This window comes from Neovison vison, chromosome 1 (assembly GCF_020171115.1).
Source record: "Neovison vison isolate M4711 chromosome 1, ASM_NN_V1, whole genome shotgun sequence".
In the NCBI taxonomy this organism is placed as follows: domain Eukaryota; kingdom Metazoa; phylum Chordata; class Mammalia; order Carnivora; family Mustelidae; genus Neogale; species Neogale vison.
This window is the reverse complement of record NC_058091.1, coordinates 205,118,987-205,142,513: the sequence shown is the minus strand read 5'-3', so window position 1 is coordinate 205,142,513 and position 23,527 is coordinate 205,118,987. Positions and strand designations below refer to the sequence as shown.

The 23,527-nt window shown below is 35.3% G+C and overlaps 2 protein-coding genes and 1 pseudogene across 2 annotated transcripts in view; 2 read left to right on the top strand and 1 right to left on the bottom strand.

Moving 5' to 3' along the window:
- The window catches only part of RASA1 (RAS p21 protein activator 1), a 125,685-nt gene that overhangs the window by 79,777 nt on the left and 22,381 nt on the right, over window positions 1-23,527 (top strand). The window contains exons 7-11 of the mRNA XM_044265962.1: window positions 3,239-3,291; window positions 4,013-4,163; window positions 8,265-8,343; window positions 14,579-14,699; window positions 15,900-16,056. Coding sequence (XP_044121897.1) covers window positions 3,239-3,291; window positions 4,013-4,163; window positions 8,265-8,343; window positions 14,579-14,699; window positions 15,900-16,056 — 561 coding nt within the window. The remainder of the gene's footprint in view (window positions 1-3,238; window positions 3,292-4,012; window positions 4,164-8,264; window positions 8,344-14,578; window positions 14,700-15,899; window positions 16,057-23,527) is intronic.
- On the top strand, window positions 12,676-12,774 carry LOC122896901 (annotated as a pseudogene).
- The window catches only part of CCNH (cyclin H), a 56,195-nt gene continuing 45,558 nt past the window's right edge, over window positions 12,891-23,527 (bottom strand). Inside the window, exon 9 of the mRNA XM_044265988.1 lies at window positions 12,891-13,331. Within this exon, the coding sequence (XP_044121923.1) occupies window positions 13,278-13,331 (54 nt within the window). The 3' untranslated portion in view covers window positions 12,891-13,277. The remainder of the gene's footprint in view (window positions 13,332-23,527) is intronic.

Here is a 23,527-nt window from a genome sequence, read left to right as displayed (position 1 = left end):
TCCATGTATGGCCTTTATTATGTTGAGGTGCATCCCCTCCTGAACCTACTTTGTTGAGTGTTTTTAATCATGTATGGATGTTGTAGTTTGTGAAATGCTTTTTATGCATTTATTAAGATGACCATATGGTTTTTATTGTTTCTCTTATTACTCTGATGTATCATGTTGATTGATTTGCAAATATTGAACCATACTGGCATTCCTGAATAAATCCAACTTAGGGTGAATGATTTTTTTGATGTATTGTTGAATTTGGTTTGCTAGTGTTATGTTGAGGATTTTTACATCTGTCTTTATGAGGGATATTGGCCTGTAGTTTTGGGGGGTTTTTTGTAGTGTTTTTGTCTGGTTTTCTTACCAAGGTAATCCTGGACTTACAGGGTAAATTTGGAAGTTTTCCTTCCTCATTAGTTTTTTGGAATAGTTTGAGAAGAATTAACAATATTAATAGTTAATTAATTTAAATGAAAGGTATTAACAGTTAATTAATTTAAATTAAAGGTATTAAAGGTATTTACATTTTCTTTAAATGTTTGGTAGACAGGGGCACTTGGGTAGCTCAGTCAGTTAAGTGTCTGCCTTCAGCTCAGGTCATGATCCCAGAGTCCTTGCATCAGGCCCTACATCCTACTCCCTACTGAGGGGAGTGTTCCCCCCCCCCCCCCCCCCCGCCATCCCCACCCAGAGCACACGTGTTCTCTCTCTCTCTCTCTCTCAAATAAATAAATAAAATCTTTTAAAAAAAGTGTTTAGTAGACAGAATTCACCTGTGAAGCCATCTGGTCCTGAACTTTTGTTTGTTGGTAGTTCATTGCTTACTGATTCAGTGTCATTTCTTTTTTTCTTTTTTTTTTTTTTTTAATATTTTTATTTGAGAGAGAGACAGAGTGAGAGAGCATGAGAGGGGAGTTCAGAGGGAGAAGCAGACTCCCCATGGAGCTGGGAGCCCAGTGTGGAACTCGATCCCAGGACTTCAGGATCATGACCTGAGCTGAAGGCAGTCGCTTAACCAACTGAGCCACCCAGGCACCCTTCAATGTCATTTCTGATAATCAGTCTATTCAAATTTTCTGCTTTTCCTGATTCGGTTTTGGAAGGTTGCATGTTTCTAGGAGTTCATCCATTTCTTCGGGGTTGTCTAATTTGTTGCCATAGAATTTTTCATAGTATTCTCTTAAAATCTTTTATATTTCTGTGATGTTGGTTGTTACTTCTCGTCCTTCATTTCCGAGTGTATTTATTTGAGTCCTGTGTTTGTTTTTTCCTTATGAATCTGTCTAAGAACCAGTTCCTGGTTTCACTGATCTTTTCTACTGTTTTTTCCTTTTCTTTTTTTTTCTTTTTAAGTTTCTATTTCATTTACTTCTGCTGTAATCTTACTATTTCTTTCTACTGGCTTTGGGCTTTGTTTATTCTTCTGTTCTAGCTCCTTCGGGAGTTAAGATTTGGTTGTTATTTGAGATTTTTCTTATTTCTTGAAATAGGCCTGTATTGCACTAAACTTCCCTCTACAGCATCTTTTGCTTCATCCCAAAGATTTGGACTGTTTTCATTTGTCTCATGTATTTTTTTATTTCCTCCTTGAATCTTGGTTGATCCATTCACTGTTTAGTAGCATGTTTTTTGGACTCCATGTATTTGTGTTCTTCCCAGACGTTTTCTCAGGATTGATTTCTAGTTTTATACTGTTGTGGGCAGAAAAGGTGCATGATATGATTTCATTCTTTTTGAATGTCTTAAGTTTTTTTGTGGGTTAATATAATTTATCCTGGGAAATGTTCCAGGTGCACTTGAAAGAATGTGTATTCATGGTTCTGGGATGCAGTGTTCTGAATATATATCTATCTGTCCCATCTAGTGTAATGTGTCATTCAAAATCACTTTTTCCTTGTTGACTTTCTGTCTGGATGATCCATCCATCGATGTAAGTGGGATGTTTAATTCTCCTACTGTTACTGTATTACTGTCAGTTTCTTCCATTCTGTCTGTTAATAGGTGCTCTGTGCATTTAGGTGCTCCCATGTTGGATGCATAGATATTTGTAATTATATATCCTCTTCTTAGATTGTTCCTCTTATCATTTTATAATACCCGTCTTTTCTCTTGTCACAGTCTTTGTTTTAAAGCTATTTGTCTGATATAAGTACTGCTACTCTAGCTTTCTTTTCACTTCCGTTTGCCTGGTAAATGTTTTCTTGTGCCTTCACTTTCAGTCTGCATGTGTCTTTAGATCTGAAGTGGCATATAGCTGGGTCTTGCTTTTTTTTTGTTTGTTTGTTTGTTTAGTTTTGGTCTTGTAGTATTTTTTACTTTCTAAGTTGTTTTTTAAGCCGCGATCAAAACTAAGAATAGATCCCAGGAATTTGTGGCGAAGTGATAGAGGGATGATCTGGAATTACCAGCTTGGCATTAAAAGGTGTTAATCAACAGGATAGATAATAGTCCTTCACATAAATTAGAGGAGATTTTAAGAAATTTAATTACTAATAATTTATAAAATCAGGTGTGTCATTTTACTTTAAGGTAAAATTTAAATACTTTAGTTATTATATGTAGTGGATCTTGAATATATGCCACTTATAATAATTTCTGAATGCTTATTTTAAGTATATAGAAACTAAAACATATATAGCCATCTAATTTGTTATGGCAGTAGCTCAAATATAATTAGGAATACTAAGTCATTCTTTTATTTCAGTCCTTGATGCTGACATTTACTCTCTGTCATCACTCAATCTCACTTTCTGACTTTAAGGAAAGTATTAATCAGCCATGTCTATTTTCTTTCAAGAGAGAACTTACCTCCTGTTTTAGGGAAAGTTCACTTGGAGGGTGATGTGAGGAAAATTCATTTACTAATTTTTTTTTGGGGGGGGGATAATTCTGGGTTCTACCTGTACCATCTCTCCCTCCTAATGCAAAGAAAAGAGAACACTAACTATGGTGGTGTAAGCATGTAACAGTTTCTCATTATCAGAATTAAAATTATTACTGGTACTGTTCATTAATATGGAAATTATGGTTCATATTGGACCCTTATTTTACTATATTTTGTTGAAATTATGTATGTTTACAAATATAATAACAAATGTAAAAGGAATGAGATAACTTGATCAGTTGTATTTGTTTTTATTTCATTGTATCAGTGTGAATTAAACTTGTGCTGGTTGTTTAGTTTTGATTGTATAACAGCAAAAAGGACTTCAGATTTACATATTTAATTTGTTCTCTTTTTAAGATGGTTCCATGGGAAAATTTCCAAACAAGAAGCTTATAATTTACTAATGACAGGTACTTGTATATTCACTCTTTGTTTTAAAACTGACCATTTATCATCCATTTTGTCTTTAGCACTCATTTGATACTTAAACATACACAGAGGAAAGACAAAACATTTTGGTGTTAAGAGTCATTGCCAGTTGAAGATACTTAAAAGCCTTCTTTAAAATTAGTCTGAAAATCTTTAATACATGATAATTTGATCTTATATGACTTTTCAGGTTCTTACCAACTAAATGGAAGGTAGTATACATACATTGATTTTGATAAGATGAACACATATTTCATTTTTTGAATCTACCTTTATAAGCATTGGTACTATTTTATTACAGTTATTTAATGTTTAATCAGTACTCCTAAAAAAAAAATTACTTTAACCTTTTTAGACTCTTCTTATTAAGAGGATTTACAAATAGAATGTACCCATTTAGCCAATGTCCTCTACCTGTGTTTAGGTTATTCTTTTGAAGTCATGACAGGTATAACATTATTAACCAGAAATCACTGCTGCAGACTTATTTTTATGTAATACACACCTGCAACATTTGGGTGGTTGTGACTCATAAACTAGAAAATATAAAAATGTATTAAAATTGTCTTTATTATAAAACAAGTTCCTGGTGAAAATTTATATATGTTTATAACTTCCAAATGTACTTTGTAATTATGTTACTTAACACAACTTTTTTTATTTGGTAATTAGGAAATAAAACTAATAGCTTAATTTTTACAGTTGGCCAAGTATGCAGTTTTCTTGTGAGGCCCTCAGATAATACTCCTGGTGACTATTCACTTTACTTTCGGACCAATGAAAATATTCAGCGATTTAAAATTTGTCCAACACCAAATAATCAGTTTATGATGGGAGGCCGATATTATAACAGGTAAGTTGTGAGAAATTTTAGTTATCTTTTACTTTTAGCAAAAATAATTGAAATTTAAATAACATAGTGTTATCAGATTCAAAACTGTATAAAAGTGTCTGACTTTTTAGAATTTAAAATAAGGCCTTTAATGTAATTTAGTAGTAGTCATGTCCAAGGATTCTTCAAACAGTGTCAAAAATGAATATAAATTAAAAACTTATAATTTGTTTTCGTTGAAGATAATTTATATGTTTGTTGATTATGTATGGACTGTTTTTATACCAAATTTGCTAAGTCCTTAACTGTAGGGTAGCAAAACATTTGTTCTAAGAAAAAGAATATATTACATTCTTTTATTAGTGAGACATTTTACTTTATTTTTTTTAAAGATTTTATTTATTTGACACAGAGAGTATAAGAAGGGGGAGCATCAGGCAGAGGGAGACTGGGGAGCCCAATGTGGGGCTCAATCCCAGAACCCTTAAGCCGGCATGCTTAATGGCTTGAGACACCCAGGTGCCCCAGGATATTTTAATAGGAAGAAAAAGTTCTTAAAGATTAAAGGGAGACTTTACTACAAATGTTACCCATGTAACTGGGTTGTTCTCAAGTTGCTATTTCTTGGTTCTAATTATTGGTTCCTACTTCTTATTTTAAAAATTACAGAAAATTCATTGTTTATCCCAAAGCTTAGAATGAATTTTAGTCACTGGAGCAGGAAAATGAGTCAATAGAAAAAAACCATATGATAGAATTTCAGCTCCCCTCCACCCCCCCGTATATTAGAAAGAAATCTTACATTTTTGTTTCTCCTAATGTAAAGAATTTCCCGTATTAGCTAACTCTGGAATGGCCTTGTCTTCCTCTTTTGGAGGCTTTCATAAATTAAAATGATGGCATTTTCCTAGTTTAATCCCTTAATAGCACAGCAGTAGTCTCCATCCCATTTAGTATTTCTCTTAATTCCAGCTTGACTTTTGAGGGTATAGAGATCCAGCAGCTGTTTTATCTTAGAAAACAAACAAAAAAACAAGTTGTAGTTGCTTGCCAGAAGGCCCATGAACAGTTAAGAGACATCAAGTAGCAGATGTGAGTCTCGACATTTGGATCCTTTTGCACACGTATAGAGAAAAGCTGCTTGAGTGGTTTCTACATTAATAGTCCAATCTAGACATCTTCACTGAAAATCTAGCTAGCTGCAATTTAAGCTCTTTGTGAAGGTAAATTACTTTTTCCCCATTTTCCAGTTTTCTAGTGGTTTGGAATATATAAAACTGTAAATTGAAAACATATATTCTTAACTGAATTGATAAATGTCTTCTCTGGAAACTTTTTAAAATATAAAATAATTTACATAGATTTATTTTCAGTGAAGTTTGTTTACTGACTTAAACTTCCTTATGATATGCATTCTGCAAGATGAAAATTCTTCCTACATAATGGCAGCAGTCTGTAAAATATGTAAAGGTTGGCTTTTTTATTGATAAAGGACCAGAATGAAGCAAGAAGAAAGAAGTATTTGAAATATATTTCTTTCTAAATTATTAGTCTGCTTACAAAATGATGACTTAAAAAATTTTAAATACATGTTAATTTAGTGACTGTGATCAATAACCCTAACCTCCCAATCTTTTCTTTAAAAAAAAAAAAAAATTATTTTTTTATTTTAGGGAGGAAGTGATTGAGAGAGAAGCATGTGTGAGTTGGGGGAGGAGCACAGGGAGAGAATCTTTCAAGCAGACTCCCCACTGTTTAGATATTTAAATGTTAAGTTGGATTATCCAATAAATGTATGTACAGAGACATACTCTGCTGTGTTTTCTTCCCATTAATTCTACATTAGTCTTTTGGTAAAGAGAGGTAGCACTCAAGTCTGTTCATTTAGAAACTGCTTTTTTGAGACATAACTTTAACATTCCTATATTAAAACTTTTATAAAAAGCAGGAGAAGCATTTATCAGCAAGTATAATTCAGCAAACATTTATTAACTAATTTACTTTTTGAAATACATTGTACAGACCCCATGCATATACATTTAAGAGAAAGGTCTATGAGGTACAGGTCTATGAGAACAGATGGTTAGCTGACCTTGATGATTTTAGGACTGTATATGTGGACATGGGAGACTCAGTGGAAAGAAAGCAGTTGAGAAGGGAGAGGGAGGAAGGATTTTGGTCGGACCTTGAAGATTACTAACATTTATCTAGGAGGTTCAAGGAGAGACATGGTTTTATTTATTAAGTAAATTACTAAAATGAAAGTGTAGTATGAACATGTTTTAGTTTTCTGAGACGTAAATTTGTCATTTCATACCTAAAACTTGCATAGAATATCTAGGAAATTTTGGGTTGTTGTGTCTCCCTTGACTGTTTCTTTAGGTGTATTTGGGTAGAATATGAACTAAAGTAATTTAAAAAAAAAAAAAGGTATCTTGAAAGTCCAGCTCATTGGTAAAAATATATTTGATTGGTTGTCACAGACTTTTTAAATTTGTTCTTGGGCAGTCTGAACTGTGTATTCTTTCAGCTCATGGACAAGAATTATATTGTAATGTTGAGATGCTCCACAAGATCAATTGCATTTTATAGTTACTGACATAAACCTTTGGTATTTACTGTTTTTTATGGATTTGATACTTTTTGCTTTTCAACAGGTGGTCATTTCTGTGACGGTCTCTGTCTTCAAATGTCTTTTCTGATTTTCTTTTTTCCTTTAACATTTTTGGATTTATATGTGGCATTACCTTATTTCTTTAAACACTTATACCCTCCTTGTCTTTTTTGATGTGAATACCTTTTTTTTAAAAAAATATTTTTATTTATTTATTTGACAGAGAGAGAGAGATCACAAGTAGGCAGAGAGGTAGGCAGAAAGAGAGAGAGAGAGGGAAGCAGGCTCCCTGTTGAGCAGAGAACCCGATGTTGGACTCAATCCCAGGACCCTGAGATCATGACCTGAGCTGAAGGCAGTGGCTTAACCCACTGAGCCACCCAGGTGCCCCATGTGAATACCTTTTTACTTGTCTCATTTTGCCCCCTTGTGTAAAATGCTGCCTCTAGTATTCAGTTCATATCCATTCATACTTATTTTTTCATTAATCTTTTCAAGTCTCCTGTTTTGCTATTTTTAACATTATATTTGCTTTAAATTAATTTTGTAGTATGGCAAAGACATTTTATCTTTGGAGACATACATATGTGCATATATATGTGTGTATCTTTGGAGAGGGGGTGTGCATATGTATATATACACATATGTATCTCTAGAGATAAAATATATATTTCAATTCCATTAGTTGAAGAACTGTGGAAAAAATCAAGTGGAAGATTAAACAGGATCTGTTTTGAGAAATGTTTTCTCTCTGTCTCTAAAATAGCCATTCCTCCAGTATATTAAAGGAAGTTTAAAAGTGTAAGATTTAAATATTCAGGACAATAAAATGGCCTACTGATTATACAGAAGCACTTTTACATTGGAAAATTCATTATGCCGTGCTAAAATACATGTTAAATTACATTATATAATGTCATTTTATTTTCTGTTTTACTAGTAACATTTCCCAGATAGTAAGAATATTTTAATAGCATTGCCTTTCAAAATCATCAATAAGCCTTCCCTGTGGTAGCTATAATCTTACATGTAAAATTAGCTCCGGTCTGTTTGTTTCTCCTTTTACTTGCTGTTAATGTTTTATGATCTAACTTCATCTGATTGTTATGAAAGCAGAATGTGTGTTTTGATGATTAAAAATTCTTAAAATCTACCTGAACTTGCTATATAAATGCCATTTTTCTTTCAGTTCTTTCTCAGTTCCTCAGAAATACTCTTAAAAAAATAAAGGTAGACTTTTATTCTTTTCTTACTTATACTGACTCTTTGGGTATGTGTATACAAAATTGTAGTCTCTGACTCAGGTATTCTGATCTGTAGATGAATTCTTGCTTTTCTAAAATAATGAGACTGTTGTAATCATACATACTATTGATGTATTTGGGTTATATGCTTTGGAAAATACTTGCAAATACATAATCCTTGCTAACAGGGTCTTTGTGTATTCTCAAGATTTACATTTTTTATGAGACAAATTATATCAATGTTAGTAATTTTTATTTTAACAGCATTGGGGACATCATAGATCACTATCGAAAAGAACAAATTGTTGAAGGGTATTATCTTAAGGAACCTGTACCAATGCAGGTCAGTGTTGTTTTTCTTTTTGCAGTAATAAGCATTTTATTTTAAAATGCATTTTTGATGGTATGTTTTATGCACACATTCATGCATTTAAAATTGGATAAAATTTAAAACTGCCATTACTCAGATTCTTTCAGAAAGTAAATTGTAAGAGAAACACTTAGTTTTTATTTATGTTGGTTCTAGTCTCTGTGGCTTTTTGAGAATAGAAGGAGTGGTGGGGCAGAAGCCTTGTTACTTTGGGTCAGGGAGTGAGCTTGTTGGAGGCAAAAATGGAGACATCAAGGATCAGTCACAGCTGGACTTACATAGGTGGGCTTGGTAGGTAAGATAAAAACGAAATCCAGAAGAAGATACAGGGCTGAGGGGGGTTTAAACTTTTTATTTCATTGTTTATTTGGCTATAGGTTTATGGTTGAGAGAGTTTTGTGCATGTTTGTATATTCTGCATTAAGCCACTAGTAGCAAGCAGAGTGACAGTGGTGGGTGAGATGGGGTAGTGGCAGTACTTGATGTACGCAGCCCTAGGGAAGGCAAGAGTAGTTAAAATCCCCAATATATGAAGAAGGATGGGTCTTGAGCAAGGGGGCCTCTTGAATCTTAGCTGCTTAATGCATAGTGTGATTGCTTATTCTCTGTATTTCTTATACTTTCTGAAGAGTGGTGGGCAACATTTGTAGCAGAGGTTAGGAACAGGTGTTTCAAAAGAGTGATAAAGAATTTTCTATGTGGGAAATGGAGGTATTGATAGTCCAAGGACACCCAAGGTTTTGGGTGCCCAGCTACACTTCCATAGTTATGTCTGTAGCTTCTCAGTTTTTCCTCCTTCTAACAAGTTAATTTCAGATGGTTGTACCTGCTATTTATAGCAGTTTCAGAGGTGGGGGATCATTATTCTGATGGTTAATATCAATTGAAGAATCTTGTCACACTTAATACAGCTTCATTTCCTCATACTTGCTAGTAGAATGTGTGGTCCCAGACAGCAGGGGTGTTGTGTTGTATTCCCAGGGCCTGGAGTGGGTCTGTGTTACGGAATCAATGACTGACTGCTCTCCAGCAGGAAGCACCTACTTCAAGCCCTTTGTGTTCTCACTGTGCCTGTTGCTCTCTCCATGTCCACCCTTTCCTCTAGGCAAGCACTGCTAGTTTAAGATCCATCTCAAGTTTCAGTTTCTCCTTGACACTTTCCTAATAAACATAGTCAGCCCTGAAGTCTCGCTTTTGTTGGCAGTTCTGGCAGACATTGTTCACTATTCTACTTAGTGCATATTAGAATGAACTTTTTATTTAAAAATATTTTATTTTTTTATTTGACAGAGGTGGTGGGGAGCATAAGCAGGGGGAGTGGCAGCCAGAGGGAGAGGGAGAAACAGACTCCCCGCTGAACAGGAAGCCTGATGCAGGGCTTGATCCCAGGATGCTGGGATCATGTATTCGCCCCGCCCCCCCCCACCCCGCGCTTTTTTCTTTTAATCACATAGTGTGGTACACGTCTTCTAGAAGCACTGCTCTAGAGGAGCAGGGTCTTTTTATTAGGGGTCCTATTACCCACTGTGTCCTACTGTGTCCTACTGCTGTATCCTGAATTATAATTCATATTGGCTTTTGTTGATTTTGTTTCAGAAGTCTATACATTTTATTTGTCTACAAATTAAGTCGTACATTTTCCCATCTTGAAATTGTGCTTAGAATTTTTAATTTAAGGTTTTTAAGAAAAACTTACTTTTTAGAATAAAAACTCTTAGCGCAGTAAGTGGTATTTGACATTTAAACTTTCATACTTAAGTTATAAGATTGTTTTAAGAAGTACTTCAAATACATAGTCTGCTGCACTCCCGTGTTGCAGTCTCATAATTCAGCAAACCCCAAATTGTTGTCATTTGCAAAAGTGCCAACTAATGCCTTAAATACTTCAGAAATACTGATGCCAATTAGAAAGCAATTTGATTACTACACAAAAACCATTAAATCTATTTCAAGTCTATTAATTAGGGCCTGGCATAAAAAAGTAGGTTACCATAGGAGTTTGGGAATCCTAATACTTACCTATCCTTCCCAGCAGGATACTAGGACAGAAAAGAAAGTATAATAATAACCTTTTATTAATGGAAAAACTTAATAGCTCACTCCCCCTGGGGTGACTCTGCATACCTTCACTCAGAGTAGGATTCTGGAATGGAAAGAGCAGTCTTAGGTACTTCTTTGTCCTAGGTGCTTACTTTGGAGAGCTAATCCTTCTCAAGACAGACATTAGAAGAGAAGGAGCCTTTTGAGACAATGCAGCCCACAGTAAAATAGGCAACATTTTTTAAGCAGTGTGTTTTAGACACTGTTCTTAGTAGTTTATTTAATTTTCAACAACTTGATGAGGTTTCTACTGTATGATAGGGAAATTGAGAGTGGAGGGAGTAAGGACTTAGGGCATCGAGTCGCCCTTGACTCTTCTTTCTTTCCTATGCTTTGTATCCATACTGTTGGGAACGTCATACTGCCTCTGCCTTCCAAACAAATGTAGCACATGACCACCGTCAGAATCTGACTTTGGTCTACCTCTTTCCACCTTTGCCCCTTCTGCTGCACAACAGCAGTCTGAGGGATCCATGTAAGTCAGATCATTTCACTCCTCTCTTTAATACTTGTACCTGTTCTACATTTCATTCAGAGTGAAAGCCAAAGTCCTTACAGTGGCCTCTCAAACCATAGATGTCATCTCAGTGGTCCTCTGAACTCCTCTTTCTACCATCCTTCTCTTTGATTTGTCTCCACTCATACTGGCTTCTTTGCTTTTTTTTTCTTTTTCTTTTTTTTTAATGTGCTAGTTTCTCTCATTCTTTAGGATCTTTGTTTTACCTGTTGATTCTGCCCAAAATGATTTTTTTCTCCAATATCCACTTGTCTCATTCTCTTACTTCTTTTGCTCAGAAACCAGCTTCACAATGAGATTGATCCATATACCTTATTTAATACTGCTACTTGCCCTACCCTGTAAAGCACTTACCATTTCTTAATATACAGTGTGATTTATGTATTATGTTTATTATCTTTCCCTCATTAGAATGTAAGTTCTTTGAGGATACGGATCTTTGATTTGCACATTGGTGTTATCTCCAGAACTAGTACAGACCCTGGCACTCAACACATTATTGAGTTACATGGGTAGAGAGTAGGCCCTAAAGCCTTCCCTTTGTCATCCAGTGATTTAGTGGAGTTTGGAAAGTGAAATTCTGTTCTTGGTCATAGTTTCTTCTAATATATTGGAATCCTTTAGAGGTTGTAGGTAAGTATATCAGCCCCTACTCTAATATAATCTAGAAAAGAGCTTTGGAGATCATCCTGAAATCAGATATTTAAATCCAGATATTAGTGTAGTTGTGTCTTAAAGAACAAACCACAAATATGCCCCATTCTGTAGCTAATACTAAATATTATCATCATTATTATTAATTTTGAAGATTTTATTTATTTGAGAGAGAGAGAGAGCATGAGCTGGGGGAAGACGGAGGGAGAGGCGGACTCCCTGCTGAGCAGGGAGCCCAGTATGGGATTATGACCTGAGCTGAAGGGAGACGCTCAACTGAGCTACCCAGGTGCCCCTAAATATTATCATCATTGAATAAAAGACTATTAAGTACAAATCTATGTAACTAGGAAAGCAGTCATTACTGTTTATCATCTGGGTCCAGTGTATCCTTTTAAATTTTTTATTCTTCAGCCTTTTTATGAATAATCCTTAGAAGTAGGAATAAAGGTATAGTCCAAAAAGGCCATTAGAAAATTTAATAAGAATTTAAACATAGGAAACTCAAATGTTTTCCCATATTCCTTGGTTATAAAGGCTTGAAATAAGCAGCTGTTAATCCACTGTCATGCATGGACCTGGAACATACCATTTTGTAAATCCTAATTCCAGATTTCTGATACATCTCTAATTAATTCTTGCTGTATAATTACTCTGGTTATTCTTCCCACACTTTCATTATCAGAATACAGTAGTGATTCCAGATGTAAATATCTCTCCACTGGGTTTTAGTTTATGATTCTTGCTTTTTGTTCATGTACTTGAATTATCAAATGGAATAATTTTGAAAACTTGGATGGCTTATTATTTTTTTAGGAGGGTACCGTCTTCTTTGCTTCATAAGGGTAAAATATTTTTCTGTGTAGATTTTTAAACATCAGTTACAGTGATAAATGTGAATTTTGAAATTTCTCTGTTTCTTTCTACAACCTTTGAATACAAAGTACCTTTTGTCCACTTACAGATCATATTAAGTGAATCTTGGTACACAAAAATAAAAATTTAAAGAACCCTTATTTCTTTTTAGCAAAACAATCGCTTCTCGGCCTTTTGGCTAAGATCAAGTGTAGTATCTTTTTAGCAAAACAGGACAGCCTAGATTCTTATCACAAAATACTGCATGATGACATCCTTGCTGTTAAATGACTGACTAGACAGAAACACAATACATATTCCCCTCTTCTCCCCCACCCCACTAGAAATACATCGTTTATTCAGTATTTCTTGAGTTTGAGAGAAGTCTAAGGATACTGTCATTTGAAGAATTGCAGTCTGAGATTTTTGCTTATCAAAAATGAATTTTACCATCACAGTAGATCACAAAGTGCTGCTGCCTCTTTGTATTCATCTTTTGATTCTTTTAATAATTGTCAAACATCTTCTATGTCAATTTTTTTCTCTTTGATATTAGTGGAAAATCAAAGGTTCTGGGCTGTGCTCAATGAAAACTAATAAGATAACAGGTGGGCTTTTTACACTTTTTTGAAAGATGCTGCAACACTTGGTAACACAGTTAAAAAAAAACAAACAAACACAAACCAACAAAGTGTGATGCAGTGGAGATAGTGTATTTCACTCTTGCATCATCCTGTAACGGTTGGCAAACTTTTCTTTTAAGGGCAAGATAATAAATATTTTAGGGTTTGCAGGCCTTCAGTCTCCATCTCCGCTGCTGAGCTCTGCCTTTGTACTGAGAAAGCAACCATAGACAAAATATAAAGCAATGAGTGTGGGTTTTCGATTAAATTTTATGTCCAACACCAGTCAGTAGGCTAGATTTGGCACCTGCACCATGGCTTGACTACCCCTGCTCTTTAGCATACTTGAGAAGTAATTGTTGAATAATGATGAAAATTGTTCTTAGGATGATGAAATAACAGGATGTTTTAAGATAGAGGAAAAAATACGATTTTTGAAAATCTCATATCTTAGATTTATAAGCGGATCAGATGGACCTATGAAGTCTCTAAGAAAAGTCATAAAATACTAATCCTAGCAAATAGTAAGATCTGCTCAAAAAAGAAACTAGGAAACTGAAATTGAATCCAATGGATCCCAGTGGTAATACTGATGACTGATTTATTTTGAAAAGATCATTATTAAGATACTCTTCTCTGTAGATTCTTCCTGACATCAGAATTCTTTTTGTTACTTGGGAGGATTTAGCAGTTAAGAGACACGCTTCCATTCCTAAAGTCAGAGTTACATAAAACCATGGAATAAAGACCACAATGTTATGGGAAGGTAAGGTTAGGGGTACAAGATTCAAGAACCTCATCAGTAACATATAAAGATAAGAACCTAATAAAATGTAGGCTAGTTTTTATATGTGTAAATGGTTAAGAAATCTTTAACTACTACAATAAATATGGGCCTTGACCTTGTAAAAGACCTGAAGTTTACCTGTCAAAGAGGCTGTCAGAAGGGTTGTGATTATTGTAAAGTGGTAGAAGGATTATTTGAAACCAGATGGTATTGTAATACCCTATGTGGATGTATGGGTGGGTGTGGCATATAACACTTAGTGGGTGGAGAGGGTTGTGAGGTACTAGAGATGTGTTTTGTATATTCCTATGCATCTCATATCAGCTGCGTGCAATTTTCTGCATTCACCTAGTGCTTCTCACAGACACAACTGTGCCTAAGCAAATAGGAATTGGTTTTATGTTTGAACTGGTTCCCAATTTATCAGTTCTCTTGGGACCAATTCATGTTGTCCATGTTATTTGCTATAACACAAGGCAACATAACAAAACTGTATTTTTGAGACTTTCTTTGAAAAGCAAAGGATCTCTTAACAAACGTATTTTAGAATTTAGCCTTAAAAACTTTATTTAAATGTTCTAGACAGACACACAACCTGGCTTCTAATTGGTAATTTAGATTTTATTTCCATCAAGAATTCATGAAATAATTTTAATATTTTTAAAAATTCAGGATCAAGAACAAGTACTCAATGATACAGTGGATGGCAAGGAAATTTATAATACAATTCGTCGAAAAACAAAGGATGCGTTTTATAAAAATATTGTTAAAAAAGGTTATCTTCTAAAAAAGGGTAAGTATTATCTTGAAAGATTCAATTTCAGTATTTTCCACTAATATTTAGTAACTGACCCTTGTTTAAAGCTTTTGTAGCTAAGCATCCTTCAAAATCTAGTCTAGGATAAAGAAGATGTGTGTATACACACACACACACACACACACACACACACAACAGTGGAATACTGCTCAGCCATCAAAAAATGAAATCCTGCCATTTGCAACAATGTGGATGGAACTAGAGGGTATTATGCTAAGCAAAATATATCAAAGATAATTATATATGATCTATTTCATGTGTGGAATTTTAAGGAACAAAACAGGATCATAGAAGAAGAAAGGAAAAAACAAAGCAAGATGAAATCAGAGAGGGAGACAAACCATAAGAGACTCTTACTCATAGGAAACAAACTGAGGGTTGCTGGGAAGGAGAGACGCCGGGGTGGGGGATGGGGTAACTGGGTGATGGACATTAAGGAGGGCACGTGATGTAATGAGCACTGGGTATTATATAAGATTGATGAGTCAGTAACCTCTGCCTCTGAAACTAATAATCCATGTTAATGAATTGAGTTTAAATTTTTAAAAATGTGGAGTCTGGGTATATTAAGCCCACATTTTCAAGCAGAGTTTAATGACACAAGCTTACATATTTCCAGTTTCTCTTTCATTCTTGAGGTTAGGTTATTTCATTCTTTGCCCACTCTCTCCCTGATACTTCGTTATTACAATTTTTTTTTAAAAGAGAGACTTCTAATGACACTTGTCACATTATTGTTTAGATGTTTCTGTTTTATAGATTTGCCTCAGATTAACATTAAGAAATGATGGGAGGTTGGTTGGTAGGGTGTGGGGTAGAAGAGTATTTTCTTAAAATTAAAAAAGAATTACTCCTAAGCAGGAATTTTAAAGATTTTTATCTTGATGAAACTTGGAAAGATACAGTTATGGTACTGTTGTCAATTTACTCTGTGATTCATTAAAACAAGCAGTGTAAGAAAAGGCACTTTTTTACAGATAAATATGATAGGCATTTTCTCATTTTGTATGGACTGGTACGTTACTGAAGCTTTGGAATAAAAAGGAAATACGATTTTTATTTTCAGTAACAGTTTTTATGTTGTGTGTGTGTCTATGTGTGTGTATACACACACAGACATGGCTTTTTAATTTATTACTTGGCTAATGGAAAGCACCCTTTTTTATTTTTTAACAGGCAAAGGAAAACGGTGGAAAAACTTATATTTTATCTTAGAGGGCAGTGATGCCCAACTTATTTATTTTGAAAGTGAAAAACGAGCTACCAAACCAAAAGGATTAATAGATCTCAGTGTATGTTCTGTCTATGTTGTTCATGATAGTCTCTTTGGCAGGTAAGAAATTGGTTTCCTATTTCTTTTGGGATTGTTTTAATAATAAAATAGTATGGATATGTTCAGATAATTTTTAAAGCATCGCCACTGGATTTTTGAGAGTCCTAAAATCATCTGAAAATGTCAGATTTACTTTCTAGGGTAATATCTGTCTTCCTTATTTATTTTACACTAACCGGTGCATGAAATTCCACTTTGGTATTATGTAGAAATCTTCGGAATGACATTTCCTGTAGTAAAACATGACCTATATATCACATGTTTCCTCTCTCCCTTACCAGCAGTCTTTTGAGTGACTGACTTTGAATCTTGTCCTCTTTCCCATTTTATCACATTCTCTCTTAATTCATTGCATCTCATAGTACTGAGTTCACTCAGTTGTATTACTAACTTGATAGGCAGTTTCCTCAAAAAATTTGACCTTAAGAATTCTAATGTAAAAAATCATTGCTTCAGTAGGAAAAAGGGGAGTGTTTCAGATTTGGAGTTGAAACATTTTTCTTAATTAATTTCAAAGTTTTTCAAAAAATAAATATAAATGTACAAGCTAAAGGGGAATCCTGACTGTCACAAGACACATCCACCTCTTGATTACTTCTAATTTTTTGATCAGAAACAAGGCCTTTCTTTACCTTTCACTATCAGTATTATTAATAATCCATTCTACAGTCTTTTTAGATAAATTGACCATTTTTATTACATATTGGTATTAATAAAACACAGATTTTTTTTTTACAACTGTTTCTCTGCTGCAGGATGGCATTTCTGCTAAGCAAATTCAGCTTTATCCTGTTTAAGTTCAGGAAAGTTTAAAACAAATAGCTGTAGGAACATACTACAACCTTGTCATTTCTTTTCTCCAGACTGTGTTTAGGACATCACATTAGTGTTACTCATAATTTTAATAGTCAGTTTTTTAAATGGTTATGGTTTGAGAAATGCTGAGTTGAACACATAGTTTATCCTTAAAGCATGACTTTTTGAATTTCTGCCAGTGTTTATATTCTGAATCATTAAGAGGGAATTATTATATGAAGTATTTCATGAACCTTTGACCTTGATAACTCTCCCCATCCTCCCCCCCTTTTTTTTTTCAAACACTTCCTAATATTTCGTAAAAACAGCTGTTCCAAAAAACAAGCAAAATTTTTTTGGATAACATAGGATTTCCTAAATTTTGTTTTTCCTTCCTTAACAATATGAGACTCTTGGCCTTCGGGTGTGGTTAGATCAGACCTCTGGCTGCTTTTCATTTCATCTTTCTGCTCTACCTGCCTTTGTGTTTACTGAATTATTCCTCAAAAAACAGCTTCTTTCATGATAGCAAAGTGGCATAAATACCTAGAGAAGGAAAAAGTAAGCATTGCCTCCAGTAATGATTGAAAATCCTGAGAATGCACTATTGAGCCACCTCTCAATCAATGTGTAGTTGTAGTTTCCCTCAAGTAGCAAAGGTGGGGTTCCCTTCATAAATGGAGGCCATTGGGTGCCCAAGCCCTTTTGAAGATGATCCCACTGAAATAGTAAGGCTGCTCTGTACCCTCTGTACGAGAGGGAAGTGGATGCTGGGGAGACAACCACACTGTTCACCACCAAACATGGTTTATTTGTGCTTTGAATAGCTGCACAGGGAAGAGATTTTTGGGAACAAGCTTATTGAATTAAGTAGTATGAAATAGGTGGTTCTTAAGTTGAATCTTGGAAGATGGGTATAAATTCATTTAGATAACTCTATCAGAGCTCTCCCACCCCGTGCCATGAATAGGTTATGGGTTTCTGTTGAGATATTGGTGGTTATAAAAATGTTAGTATAATAAAAATATTAAATGTTTGAGATTTCAACATTTCATATTATAAAATATGTAAGGGAGATCTTCAAAAAATGTAACTTCAGATTTTTTTTTTAGATATGTAGATTTTTTTCTTCCATTGTTACTTCTTTGATTGGCTTTAATGTATAGTTATTTCCCCACCATCAAGGACAATTTGGTGATTAAAGCTGGAAAGTCACTAAAATGACAAGATAAAAACAGTACCTTCATTTAAAAAATTCAACCCACTTAAGAACTGTATTGGGATAACTAAATCCAGTAAATCTTTTCCTCAGCCTAAATATTTTGCATTGAAGTTGAATAAATCAGTGATGCCAGGCATATTGTGTTGGCACCATATCACTGAAGAACTAAGTTTTAAATAAAAGTACCTCCACCCCATATTCCCCTCCCAATCCCCTCCTTTCCATAGATCTGTTCTACAGTGTCAGATTCTACTTGGGAAGTTTGTTAGATCTTGGAATTAATAGCTAAAGCTAAAGCCAGAATACTTCACACAGAGTTGGAGAATTTGCTTGTTTAATCAGTCTGCATGGAAATTGCCAGTTGTATGTTTGAAGCCAAAAAGCAAAAGAAAGAGAAGAGGTACTATTTTCAAAGAATATTAGATTGTGTTCAGATAGTACTATCAGTAAATGCATTGGTGAAACAAATGATAGGCTATGTACAGAGCCAGAGATTACATTTTCACTGTACACCAATGAATCTGCAAACATTAGAGAAGTGCTTGGAAGTAAATTGTTGGTCATTCAAAGAAGTACCAAAGGAAATTATTAAAGTATTCAAAGCAGTAAATGAATCCTTTGAAACAAAGAAGATACTGTAGAAATAGTATTTAAGTTGATGATCAGTGAAGAAGCTTCATGATAGAAAATTTAAAGGTTTTACGTCAGAAATTCATTCTGGAAAATAAAGCAATACAGAGAGACCCTTACATGTAAAAGTCTGTAGACCAAAATTCCATGTGAAATATTACAAAATAGAGTCTAATAAAATGGAAGCTGCTTCAGCTGCATGTTTTCGTTTTATGGGAGAAAATGGGATCAGAATGCTACTGTACTGTTCTGTGATACCAGAGTCTGTAAGTCATCCAGAAGAAGAGTTTTGCTGAAGTTTACAATCTAAATGAAACAATACTGCTTGGCAATTGATTCATGCTTTGCAGATTAAAGAATGGGTGAACTTCTCAGAATTAGAACGCAAAAATAGATTAATGTGCTCTGATAGTTTATAGATTCAAAGCAGAAATTCAGCTTTGAAAAATCAGGTTAAAAATGATTCCCTGGTGATATGTAAAATTTGAATAACAAGAATCTTAAAAGCATTATTAGGACTAATAAAAGTACATCTGGGTAAATTTGGGTGGGGGGGAAAAAGCTATTACATTATTTATGACATACTTTCTATGAACAGGCATGAGTGGACCAAAAATCAGTTTGCAGTATCACAAAGAAAGGTCACTGTTACCCTAGCCAATGAAAGAAAATGACTGCTAGAGTTAAAGGTCAGGTCTTTTAATGCAGTTTAAAGAGATCAAATTATTCCTATTATGGTTAACATCAAGCAAGGAGTTTCAGGCAGCAGAAAAGCAGTAAATGCACATTTACCATTTGCTATGGGAACACAGCTTGCTTCTTGGGCAGTTTCTTGTTGAGGGTGGCTTTTAAGACTCTGATATTGTATTTAATGATACCAAGTCTAAACCTGGTATGAAAAAGTTGTGTTAATGGGAACTAAGGTACAAGTCTTTCATTTTAAAGAACTGAGTTTTTTCCAAAGTATACTAGTTTACTGTCATCAGCTGTGTTTTGAGAGCCTTACTATGAAAGAGTTGGGGAGTACAAAGAAAGAGTGGATCCCAAGAAAAACAGCATCAGCAAAGTATGTTTCAAGGAAATGAACAGACACCTGTAACAGATAGGACTGGTGAAAAATAGGGTGGCATTAAATTATGTATCATAGAATGCAAATATCACAGTAGTAATGGTGAAATTGTAGATGAATGCAGTTATCTTTTTCTTTGAAATATATGACTGGCGCTGAATATTTCTTGTTTTGTATATGCATAGAACCCAATACTCTGACTGACCTGCATTTGAATGAAATGTTATGTGAAAGTTAGCAACTCCTTGCAACAGAGGTGAATAGCATGCTTGCTCTAGCCACGGTGAACAAACGTTTGGATAGCTTTGCTCATTTGCCTGTGTTCTTGAAGGCTTTAGTTGCGCAGCTATGCAGTTTCTCCAGATGTTCAGTATTGAGGTCACTAAGCACTTTATTTCTTTATACTAAACTTATTACTTTTAATCTTGCTTTACTTTAAATATATTAATTTCAGAAGCACAGGTTGAAAGATACTTCAGTGATAGGAGTTACTGTAGTGAGTATTTATGTGGGAATGTTTACATCTTTTCATGGGCTGAACTTTCATTGTGGCAATATTTATTATCTTCATTTAGGACCAGTGTTTTCACTGGGAATTAAATTTTAGGTTGGCAGTTATTTTCTTCCAGTGTTTCAAGATTGATGTATTTATGAGCGAGAGACTGAGAAAATGAGTAGAGGGAGGGGCAGAGGAAGAAGCAGGCTTTCTGCTGAGCAGGGAGCCCGGTTCAGGGCTCCATCCCAGGACCATGGATCATGACCCAAGTCTAAGGGCAGATGCTTAACCGGCTGAGCCACCCAGGCACCCTTCTTCAGCATTTTAAAGAACGTTCTCTGCCTTCCAGTCTTTTGTTTTTGATTATTCTCTTTTACAGATAATACATCTTTTTTTCTCTTTGAGGTGTATTGTATTTCATCTTTCTCTGGTTGCTTTGAGATTTTTCTTTAGATTTTCAGCAGTTAAACAAAAATATGCCTACTGTAAATTTTCTTTAAAAACTTTATCCTAATATTTGCAGAGCTGCTTCAGTTTGATACTCGATGTTGTTTGTGAGTTTCAGAGAAGTCTTGGTTACTATCTCTTTAAACAGTAGTTCTGCCACATTTTCTTTCATCTTCTGTGATTCATGTTACCTGTTATATCTTTTTTAAAGATTCACTTAGAGCGCGGGTAGGGGCAGAAGGAGAGCGAGAGAGAGAATCTCAAGCAGATTCCCGGCTGAGTGCAGAGCACGGCACAGGGCTTGATATCATGACCTGAGCCAGGATCCAGAGTTGGGTGCTTCACCAACTGAGCACCCAGGTACCCCAGCATGTTATCTCTTTTACAAGGCCCCATGTGCCTATTATATAGCTTTCTATGTTTTTCATATTTTTTTTTCCCTTTATGTGCTCTAGGCTAGATATTCTGATTTGTCTTCCATTCCATCCAGTTAAATGCATTTCTTGAAGCCTTAATTGTATTAATTACATTTTTCAATTTAGAGTTTCCATTTGGTGCTCGCTTCGGCAGCACATATACTAAAATTAGAGTTTCCATTTGGTTCTTCTATAGATATAGTTAGCTGGCAAAATTCTCTAGTTTACCTGTTTTCTTAAGCCTTTTAATTAGTTATTTGAAAGTTGTTCCTAACGATACAGCTGTATCTGGATTATATGTAAGTCTTTCCTCTTTCTCTGTTTTCCTTGATTGGTTTTTCAGTCGTTTGAGTATGATTCCTGTTGTATCTACTTAGTTTGACTGAATGGTGGACGTTGTGTATGAAAAACTGTAGAAGCTATGGATAATGTTATTGCCTCCAGAAAGGACTGTTCTTCTGCCAGATAAGTCCCTCAGGGATCAAATGGACATATTGGTGAAGGCTGTTCTATTTATCTGGTTTGCTCTTATTTTGAAGGCATGGGTAGGGGTCTCAGATGAAAGCCTTCTCTTTTAAAGGCCCTAAAGTCATTTGTCTCTCCTCTGGGTATGAAACTGCTGAATGTGATGGTTGGTTTTTGGACCTCTTAGATGCTGTTTCCTTCTGCTAAGGTTTCTCAGCTTCCTGCCCTGCGCAGTTTAGGAATTGGCAAGTGCCTTGAAAGGAAAAGCTGTGAAGTTCAGGCTCACTTACTCTGATCTTGACCTCCCAAGTCTGAGTTGCTCTCGTTTTCCAGTGATTTTGAACAGTTGTTTTTTTGTTTTATTTATATTTTATGGAGCTGGGAAGGCCAGTCTGATTCAAGCCACTTTCAGAAGCTGAAGTTTCCAATTTGTACTTGTATTCTTTATAGCATTCTCAAAGCATGAAAGGGTAGTTTTTGTTTTTGTTTTTTTATAAACATATATTTTTATCCCCAGGGGTACATGTCTGTGAATTGCCAGGTTTACACACTTCACAGCACTCACCATAGCGCATACCCTCCCAAATGTCCATAACCCTACCCCCCTTCTCCCAACCCCCCTCCCCCCAGCAACCCTCAGTCTGTTTTGTGAGATTAAGAGTCACTTATGGTTTGTCTCCCTCCCAATCCTATCTTGTTTCATTTATTCTTCTCCTATGCCCTTAACCCCCCATGTTGCATCTCCACTTCCTCATATCAGGGAGATATGATAGTTGTCTTTCTCTGATTGACTTATTTTGCTAAGCATGATACCCTCTAGTTCCATCCACATCATCGCAAATAGCAAGATTTCATTTCTTTTGATGGCTGCATAGTATTCCATTGTGTATATATACCACCTCTTCTTTACCCATTCATCTGTTGATGGACATCTAGGTTCTTTCCATAGTTTAGCTCTTGTAGACATTGCTGCTATAAACATTCGGGTGCACGTGCCCCTTCGGATCACTACGTTTGTATCTTTAGGGTAAATACCCAGTAGTGCAATTGCTGGGTTATAGGGTAGTTCTATTTTCAACATTTTGAGGAACCTCCATGCTGTTTTCCAGAGTGGTTGCACCAGCTTGCATTCCCACCAACAGTGTAGGAGGGTTCCCTGAAAGGGTAGTTTTTTAAAATAAATATTAAGCTTGTACTCTGGGCATTTTGTTGTGGCCTCCTAACACTGAAGTAAAAGATAATCTGGTTAATGCCAGAAATAGGAATATCATTATTTGAGTTTTGAGTTTCAAAAACATGAAGGCCTTTATTTATTTATTTATTTATTTATTTATTTATATTATTTTGTAAAGATTTTGTTTGAGAGAGAGCACGAGTAGGGTGAAGGGTGAGCCTGATCTGGGACTTAATTCTGGGACTCCAGGATCATGACCTGAGCTGAAGGCAGATGCTCAACCGGCTGAGCTGCCCAGCCCTTACTTATTTGTTTTTTATTATGTTCAATTAGCCAACGCCATTAGTTTTTTTTTTTTTTTTAAGATTTTATTTATTTATTTGACAGACAGAGATCACAAGTAGGCAGAGAGGCAGGCAGAGAGAGAGAGCGAGAGAGAATAGGAAGCAGGCTTCCTGCAGAACAAAGACCCTGATGCAGTGCTCGATGACGCTGGGATCAGGACCTAAGCCGAAGGCCACCCAGGCGCCCCCCATTAGTTTTGATTAGTAGTGTTTAATGACTCATTAGTTGCATGTAACACCCATGCTCATAACAACACGTACCCTCCTTAACACGTGGCTGTCCTATCACCCAGCTACCCATCCTTTCACCTCCCCTTCCTTCTGAAACCCTGTTTGTTTCTGGGCATCCAGAGTCTCTGATGGTTTGTCTTGCTCTCTGATTTCTTTCCCTTCAGTTTTCCCTTCCTTCCCCT